Here is a 9,620-nt window from a genome sequence, read left to right as displayed (position 1 = left end):
TTTCTCAAAATACTTCCACGTGGACATATTAGGGGGAGGGGGGTGTTTGTCAAAATTCCGCGGCTGTCCGCGAGGGGGGAGGGAGGTTGAAAAGTGGTGAAAAATTGTCCACGTGGTATATGGATGGCCCCTTATGTAAAAACTGGACAAAAATTTGATAATTTCAGAAAAAGCTCCAACTTTCTAAAATTTGTCAAAGAGAATATTATTCAAAATAATAATAAATTTTTGAAAATAAGAAGAAATTTTTTGATAAACCCAAAACTTTCTAAATCTATTCCAAGAAAAATGGCTGAAAACAATAATAAATCATTTATTTAAACATCTAATTATCAGTAGAAAGTAGCATAATAATCTTGTATGGATTAAAATTGCTTAAATAAAAAAAAAAATAAAAAAATCAGTAGAAAGTAATATTTTATGTAATAGAATTAATTTGAACTAAAAAAAAGAAACCGCAAAAAATCATAATTAGTGCCAAAAAATGGCAAAGCCCAATTTTTCACAAATGTTTTTTTTTCACGGAACCCTATAAAACAGACTTTGGGGTTCATATTTTAAAGTAATTATTTATTTGTGTTCTATAGTTAATTTTGAAGAGAAATGTTGAGTCTCAACTCGATTACCATAATACTGACGATTCTGAATTAAATTTACGAAAACGTCTTTTTTATGAGAAATACATTTGGGGCCTGTGGGGCCTCTAAATATCACATTTTTGAAACTCATTTATTCTAGTACGAATTCGAACGAATTTTAGGGCGATATGCATGAAAATAACAAAAAAAAACAGTGTCATTTCTTTTTTGGACCACCCTAACGTACCATGCTCTTAAACAGATTTTTAAACTGCCAAAAGACGGCGAAAAACACTAGCTAAATTAAAAATTATATTCGACAGCATCAGTTGGAATGCAGCGAAAATTTGAAAAATAGAATCGAAATATGAAAAAAAAACTTCAAAGCAGCTTTGTTAATAATTCTAAAAAGTCAGTATTTTTAAAAATTATTTTCACCTGTTCAAGGATTCAATAAAGCACAACAGTTGATGGTTAGTTAAAACGGTTATTGGCCATGGCGCCCTCTAAAAATTTAATTATAATATTAAGTCCACATTGAGCCATGTCCAAAATCGCTTTCTGATTTCTAGTAAATTAGATTATTAATCGCAACATTATTTATGTTATTGCATTATTTGAAGCGTAAAAAGACAAGCGGGAAAAACTTGATTTATGGAACTGGAAATCAATTCAATTCAATTTATTCTCCATGTAAACCCATCTCGAGTTTTTACATTTTGGCTAGACAGTCTTTTCAAATATAAATATAAATTTAAATTGATTCAATTTGTATAATATATTTGAAAAAATTTCGGATTTTTTTCTCGTAGACTTAACGGGATCTCAAGATGGATCAGTTTCGCTATGGGAATGGGGACACCAGACAGCAGTCGCGACACCGAGACCATCGGGAACCTTTGCGAAAGTAACTCGAGTGCGTTTTTCACAACATGGGAATAAATTTGGAGTCGCCGATTCAGATGGACATCTGAGTTTATTTCAAGTTGCTTGCAGAGACGGATCGGCAAGGCCTTTCTTCGTAAGTTATTATTGATGTTTTCCCAAATTCAGAGATCGCAGGCCCGTCCCTCTTTCCTAGAAACCCTGGAATTGTCAAGGAATTTTTACCATATATACCTGGAAAACGTTCACAGAATTTTTTTGAGTGTTTTTTACTTTATTTTGCACGTTCAAAACTGACCTATTTGATTTTACGAGTTTCATGAAAATTGATAACCTTAAAATGTTAAATAATTATATTTTCTTCAAAACTTGTCATAATACTTTTTTAAATACTATTTTATTTTGAGAGTAAAACACAGGCATTTTTTTTCTCTACCTCAAAAATGGAAATTTTGATGAATATTTTGGTGAAAAAAGTCAAATTTCCCAAAAAAGTTTTTTCTCGCATTTTTTCAATATAATAAATTTTAAAAAGGAGAAAAAAAAGATTGGATTACAAAGAGGAAGTCTTAAATTAAATTCCAGTTCAAGGTATTCAACGATACCCAGTGTGACCACTACATTATTCTTAGGAGGTTTGACCACTACAGGTTAAATTGCAATATAAAATAGAATAACAATGATTCTTCATTGTTTTTTTATTGGAAATGTAACTAACTTAATATTCGAATTGAATATTCTATTATTTTAATTGAAAATTGATCTCTTTTGTTAAATGTAAAATTTAACTATTCAATGTTTGGTTGGAACTTTATAATTTTTTAATAAAAAATTCTTTTTAGGTAAAATTAAACATCTTGGTTGAAAATTCTTTTTTTTTTTGAAAATTCAGTTATTGCAGTTAGATTCATGATTTTAGTGGAAAATTGATCTCTTCGCTTCAAAATTTAATTACTTCAGTTGAAGATTCATAATTTTAGTTGAAAATTAATCAGTTTGGTTGAAAATTAATTTTTTTTTAACTTAAAATTTAACTAGTCCGTTTTTGGTTGAAGATTGATCTTTAATTGAAAATTCATGTGTTTTTGTTAAAAATTAGTCTTTTTTAAAAAAATTAATACTTTTGGTTAAAAATTCATGTTTTTGGTATAAAATTCAAATATTCTAATTGAAAATTCATAATTACTCGTATAGTTAGTTACTTAGTTAGTTAATTAGATAACGGGCATGAAACCCCATGTGGAGCACCCTGGCGCTCAAGCTATAAAGCCTATTGTGCCACACCCTTAGCCATCGCTGTCAGTAGTTGACCCCAGACCTCTTAATGAAACCCAGTATGTCAATCACCGATGCGCAACGCCGACCTTGTATGGCCCATCAACGTTTCCAGATGAGCCCCCCTAACTAGGATTACAAATTCATCCGCATGTCCCTGCGTATAATACCCCTCTTTGTTAAGCCTCCGAAAGAGGCCATCCACTACCATGCACGACAGGACACCCCCGTGTCGCTACTCCTTTAACTAGGCTTTCGCCCCATCTGGTTTCGAGTCTTCTTCCGCGTAGCATGCTTCATATCCAGCTTACTAGCTGGGTTGGCACGCCACACCGAAAAAGTTCACGACAGATGACTTCTGGAGGAGTATTACTGAAGGAACCCTCTATATCCAAGAACGTTCTCACGACATACCCCTGTTGTTCCAACTGCTGCTCCAATTTTTTCACAACAGCATGGAGTTCCGTCTCTACCGAGCAGCCTGCCTGAAAAGCATGCTGCCCTCTGTGCAGCGGTAAGGCCAAAAGTACCTCATCCCTGATACATCTCTCAAGCAGCATCTCCAGTGTCTTTAGAATAAAAGGCGTTAGACTGATCGGTCTAAAATCTTCTGCAGCAGTGTAGCCCTCCCTCTCGAGTTTGGGAATAAAAGCCACTCTACCGTCCTTCCATGCCGATGGCATATGTTTTAGAGCGATGCTTGGCCTAAATAACTTGGTCAGAGGAAAGATAACAAATTCCAGGTCTTTTTGTAAAAGCACTGGGTAGAAGACATCGGCCCCTGGTGATTTAAAGGGGCTGAAGAACCCTACGGCCTATTTCACCATTTTGCTATCCACGACCTTTGAGGCGAAACTCCAATCGGCCCTCCTCAACTCTTGGCTCCAGTCTTCCTCCTCTAGGTCGGTTTGGATTCGCTGTAAACCCGGGAAGTAAACTTCCATCAGGCGGTTAAGCGTTGCTTCTTCGTCTTCGGCAAACTCGCCATTTTCGAGTCTTATAAGCCCGAGGCGAGCTTCCGGGTTTTTCGCTAGGATCTTGTGGAGCCTTGCTGTTTCCGGAATATCTTTCCATTCCTCACAGAAGCCCCTGCAGTCTTTCTGCTTATACTTCCTTATATTTGTATTGTATTCATACTGGGCCGTCTTATAGATGTCCCAGTCTGAAGGCAACTTGGTTCCATTTGCCTTGTTGCACAGCGCTCTTTTTTCTTTTCGGAGCTTCTCCAGATGCGTATTCCACCATTCTGTTCCTTTCCTAGACCTAATTGTGCTTGTAGGGCAATTGTTTTCATACGATGTAGTCAGAGCTCTTCGCAGAATATCCGCCGTGTGCTCCAGCGCATAGATGCTGCCATATTTTGTGGGAAATTCCACTAGCCTTCCTCTGAGTTCCTCTTTATATGAGTCCCAAAGTGTGTTTCTAGGGTTTCTGATTTTTGAAACCACTGGTTTACCTAGGTTTAGCTGAAACAAGATATATTTGTGGTCCGAGAAAGACTCATCATCAGAGACTCTCCAATCCACCACCCTACTCCTTAGCCGCTCCGAGTATAGAGTCAGATCGAGAACCTCACTCCTGTTTTTGATCTGGAATGTGAGAGTACCACCTCGATTCAGAATCTCCATGTCAGGGCCCGCTAGGTATTCGATTAAATCTCTTCCTCTGTCATTGATATTTGTGCTTCCTCACACCGTATGGCGAGAGTTCGCATCACAGCCCAACAGCAGAGGAACCTGTTCTCCTGGCAGTGCTAAATTAGAATCTCCGCCTCTCTGGGAGGCGGGGATCCATCCGCATCGCCAGGGAAATAAGCTGAGGCAATTACAACTTCCAGTCTTTCCCCGATTTCACCCCTGAGCCTCACCTTAATAACAGTGATATCCCTGGATCAAAGCTTGATTACTTTTTTTTTATTTAAAATTTATATTTGTTGTTTAAAAATGCACTTTTTTGGTGAAATTCATCTTTTCAGGTTTAAAAGTCAATTTTTTTAATGTTACTTTTAAGGTAAAAAAAACTCATCTCTTGTTGAAAATTCATCTTCGTTGGTCAAAAATAATTTGAAAACAGAATCGTTTCTAGAAATTCTTGTATTTATTGATGGATTTGTGCCCGCCTGACATCTTACAATAAATCCTCTTTTGTTAAATCCCCTTTTTGAGTGGCCATCCATACATGACATAAAACATTCTGTGAGGGAATTACAGGAACAGTCGGATATAAAATCTGACTTTCAAATAATTGTCTAATGTAATAACCATTATTTTCAGAACTACCAGTGCCATAGTAAAGTCACAGCTGATTTTGTCTTTCTGGGAGCTTGCAGTCTCGTTGCGACGGCAGGTCATGGATCCGAAGGACGAAATGTCGCTCTTTGGGACACTTTGCTTCCACAAAATAAATCCCAAGTTCAAGGTATAATTCCAAATCTAGCCTTCAGATTTAAAAAGAACATTTTTTATTTTCTTAATAACAGTATATTCAATAACAGGTAGCAAATAACCAAATTTCATACCTGAGCTTGGTTAAGCTTCTAATGTAATTATTCCAGGATTCATATGCCATGATCAGGGAGCAAGTTCAGTGATTTTAGCTCCTCAGCACCAATTATTAATCAGTGGTGGAAAGAAAGGCGATATTAACATTTTCGATGTCAGGCAAAGACAACAACGCCACAGATTTCAAGCTCACGAATCAGCGATCAAGTGTTTGGCACTAGACCCGCACGAAGAGTTTTTTGTTAGCGGTGCTGGGGATGGCGATATAAAAGTGAATTTAAATTTCTTATAAATCTTATTAATTTTACCTGTTTTCTAAATTCAACAATTGATTAATCATTCATTCATTTTCACCGTTTTTCTCCTCAAATTAGGTGTGGGGGCTTACCGTCCATTCTCTCCTCTACTCATTTCCTGGAGAACACCCTAGATCTAGCTTTTTCAAGAATATAGGACAAGTGAGTACCAAAAGTTTACAATTCGATACCTCCAGGTTAAAAAAAACCTCTCGGAATGTGCGTATAAAAATCGGGCGTTGATACTTTAAACTAACCACTCTGTTTCTTGAGTTAGCACTTCATTTTACTACGCATATGCGACGTTAAATGCTAAATCAAAAAGCAGATAGGTTTGTAATTAATACTCTATGGCTTGGTATTTTATTTATAATTATTTTGAATCCATTTGAATTTCTATGACTACTTTGGAGTTCTTCGAATTCTTTGTATTTTTTGTAATTTGTTTAACTTCCTTGAATTCTATACATTCCTTAAGTTCTAAAAATCTCTTAAATTCTATGAATTCCTTGTATCCTATAAATTCTTAGAATTCTGTAAATTACTTGAATTCTATGAAATCAGGGTGTCAACCTGATCGGAATTTAGGAAAAACGGGAAATGATTGGCCATTTTGTTCACCGGAAAAAAAGGGAATTAGCCGGGGATGTGATTCAGTAAACGGAATTTTAAGAGAGAAATATCATTTTTACATTTAGGACAGTGAATTTTTGTAATGAATTAGAATTTTCATTTTGGATTCGCGTTAGAGCAAAAAATTTAATTAAGAATTGTAACTTATACTTTAGGACGGGGAATTTGGGGAAATTAATTTAATTGTGATTTGTTATAGGAAATTTTCTAAGCGAATTACAATTTTGAGTTTGGTTGGGGAATAAATGAATGAAATATAAAAAAAAGTCCCGGTGAAGAATGATAATTTTTTCTCGGAACAGGTAATTTTTAACATGGAAAGGTAGATTTTTCAAATTAGTTTTATTTCTGATCTATAAAAAGTAAATTTACCCAAAAAATCCTTGTTCAACGTCAATATTTGTCAGACTTTGGAAATTTTGTATCCCATATGCGAATTTTTGTATTCTAAAATGTCTTTTTTTAATGAAAATTTGCCAGAATTGGAAACTTCCCTCTTCAAGTTTTTTTTATAAAAAAGAGTTACCATATTTCTGCATTATAGCAGAAAATGTTGTATATAAATATAATACTAACTTAGAATAAAGGATTTTCGTAAAGAATTATAATCGTGACTTTGGAACACAGGATTTTAGTAAACAATTATTAATTTACTTGGAATAGAGAACTTTTTTAATAAACAGGAATTTTTCAAATAATTTCAATTCGGATTTAGCTGAAGGGAATTTAAGAAAACAATCTTTAAAACTTATCTGATTTTCCAACTCAGAATTATAGTTCTTTTCCCAAAGTCCCTATTCCAAATAAAAAATCTTAGAAATCTTCGAAAATATTCCAAAATGATTTCAATTTTTTAAACTGTTTTAAAAAGAAAATTCACCTTTAGAAAACCGGGAATCAAAAATATACCTTCGGGTTTACACCTGGAAATTCCTTGAATTTTCTTGAGGTCCATGAACTTCAAAATAATTCAATGCAAATTATAGGGTTGACAATCTTCCCCCTAATCCACTGCGTTTCCGCTGTTTAAAATTCTTTTCTTTTTTTCCCCTATTCTCGAAAAACTTCCCCTTTTCCCCCCTTTGTCATTAAATATTCTATAATAGAAAATACAATTGTTCGTTATACATCTACAAAATTATTCTATTTAATACTAGAATATGCTTCCGCGAGTATTATAACCATAATTATTTGGCTTAAGAATTTTTTAAAGGTATCTGAAATAGTGTAAAATTGCTCATATGAATTAAATAAAATGTTGAGGAATAATAAAAGATAAACTCAATTTCCTATAAATTAAAACTGAATAAAAGGGTCCATGCTTTTTTTCAAACAGTTCTGAACTGAAGACGGAATTTTATTTTATGATTGATTTCTATGAGTAATTTTCTTTTGTATAAAGAGAGGCAAGTAGAAAAAATTAGTCGCAACATTTTTATATAGTATTTAAAATTATTACATTAGAAAACTTGAAATCACAATGATGAAGGAAAATAGTTATTTTTGCAATTTTCAATGCTTTTTTAAACTGTAAAAATTTTTTGTCCATTTACTAGATAAAATTAATACACGTTCGTTTTATAACATTTGAATCAAAATTATACGTTATATGAGAATTAAAAACTTTTAATGTTATCTACAAGGGGTCGATCGGTCTAAACATGTTATCTGCAGTGTTATAGCGCTGATTTTCTATTGTTTTTCCCCGTCTCGCATAATTCTGCGTTTTTTCCAAACTGCGGACAAGTTTTATATGTCAAAATGTTTGCAATCGCCAGTAGAACATAGGTGTGCTTTTAAACATTTTAAATAGTTTATTGCAAACATTTTCTGAGTGTTAGTAATCGATACGCGGATCTGTGATCTAGATACTAAAACGCGATTTTTCAAAATCCATTAAAAAAACTAGAACGAATTTTGCCGTTTCGCTTGCGGGATATTAACTGCATATAAAAAATGTTCCAAAACATACAAAAAAAATCAATTTCGAAGAAAAGGTCAGTTAACAGGTTTATACCGCGGACCCATTATTTTTATTCGTAATTTTAACTAATTTCCAATCATACGAATATAGGAATTAATATAATATATCCTACAAAAATGAAAAAATAATTTCAAACTATTTAATTTCACGATCCTAATTTTCAACATTTTAAATTCCATGAATATTAAAATAGTTACAAGATTTAACATTTTTTCGATAAGTAGCGAAATATTTTTTTCTAACAGATTAAGCAGTGTAATCAAAATTTTCAGTAGATATGTATTATATATATTTAAACATTAACCCCATAAAATTGTTCAACCAGACCAAAATCCAAACAAGAATTAAAACTGATCCCTTAATGACATTTCTCGATTGAACATAAATTTCATAAGTTCTAAAGTTTTTAAAATTTTCAAAAACTACCAAAAAGAAAATATAAACATTCCATATAAAATTTTGTTAATGTTCTTTGTGACCAAAATAAAATAAAAAATTGTAGTTTTTTATTTTAAATTGTTTTATCCTGGAAGATTTCATTTGAAAATATCCGTAGTTAAGTCCTTTAGTTCTACTAAAAATCCTTTGTTTCTTTATTCAATAGCTTTTAAAGTAAAACAGTATTGTTATTGTGTATTATCAGAACATTTATAGATATTTTAAATTCAATAATTTCGAATTTCCAATGTAAAAACTTCATTTAAAGATTTAAAGAATATTACTATTTAAAAGTAATTAAGATGTGACTAGCAATATTTATGGAAAAAGTTCAGATCACCAAACACGTAAAAATCGTTATTTTTAAATAGTTTATGTATTTAATAGTAGAAAATAAAAATCCGGGAAATGGAGAGTGCACGTGCATTTTATTTAAACGGAATTATAGAGAAATTCAAGGAATAATTTTAATTCAGTATTAATCCAAGGAATTTCAAATGATCTCTACTTATTTTAATGGATCTTTAGGATTTTAAGGGTTTTAAACGAATTTCTGGAGAACATTAAGGAATAAATTAATTTTTATTTCAAGGGATTTATATGGCTTTCAATAGTTTCAAGAAATACAAAGAAAATAGACAAATTTCAAAATATTTGAAAAATTTTAATTTATTTCTAAAAATTCCAAAGAATGTCAAGATATTTCGTTTCAAAAATTTGTGGAACTCTTGTATACAAAAAATGTGTTATTATCGATTTTCAAATAGTTTGTTTTTAATATTATAAAATAAAAATCCAGGGACGAAAATACACGGTTCGCGCAAATTTATACACTCTTCATGTGAACTATTTTCATCCCTGATATTTGAACTATTTCTAATTTGTGTTTGAAAGCATTGGAGAGATGGTTCCCAATTTACATTCAAAGTATAATTGTGGGTCCGGATGCAATAAGGACACATAAAATTTTTTCGTGCGAAAACGAAGTCCCCTGGAGGCTTTAGAAAAAATTTTCGAATTTTAATTTTCA

At 32.6% G+C, this 9,620-nt stretch overlaps 1 protein-coding gene across 4 annotated transcripts in view; it reads left to right on the top strand.

The window, feature by feature from the left end:
* Window positions 1-9,620, top strand: part of LOC117177845 (dmX-like protein 2) — a 62,403-nt gene that overhangs the window by 50,714 nt on the left and 2,069 nt on the right. For all 4 annotated transcript variants that reach the window (XM_033368837.1, XM_033368834.1, XM_033368835.1 and 1 more), the window contains 4 exons: window positions 1,391-1,599; window positions 5,012-5,156; window positions 5,293-5,510; window positions 5,614-5,697. In XM_033368837.1, coding sequence (XP_033224728.1) covers window positions 1,391-1,599; window positions 5,012-5,156; window positions 5,293-5,510; window positions 5,614-5,697 — 656 coding nt within the window. The remainder of the gene's footprint in view (window positions 1-1,390; window positions 1,600-5,011; window positions 5,157-5,292; window positions 5,511-5,613; window positions 5,698-9,620) is intronic.

This window comes from Belonocnema kinseyi, chromosome 8 (genome assembly GCF_010883055.1).
Source record: "Belonocnema kinseyi isolate 2016_QV_RU_SX_M_011 chromosome 8, B_treatae_v1, whole genome shotgun sequence".
In the NCBI taxonomy this organism is placed as follows: Eukaryota; Metazoa; Arthropoda; class Insecta; order Hymenoptera; family Cynipidae; genus Belonocnema; species Belonocnema kinseyi.
This window is presented reverse-complemented; position numbering and strand designations above follow the sequence as displayed.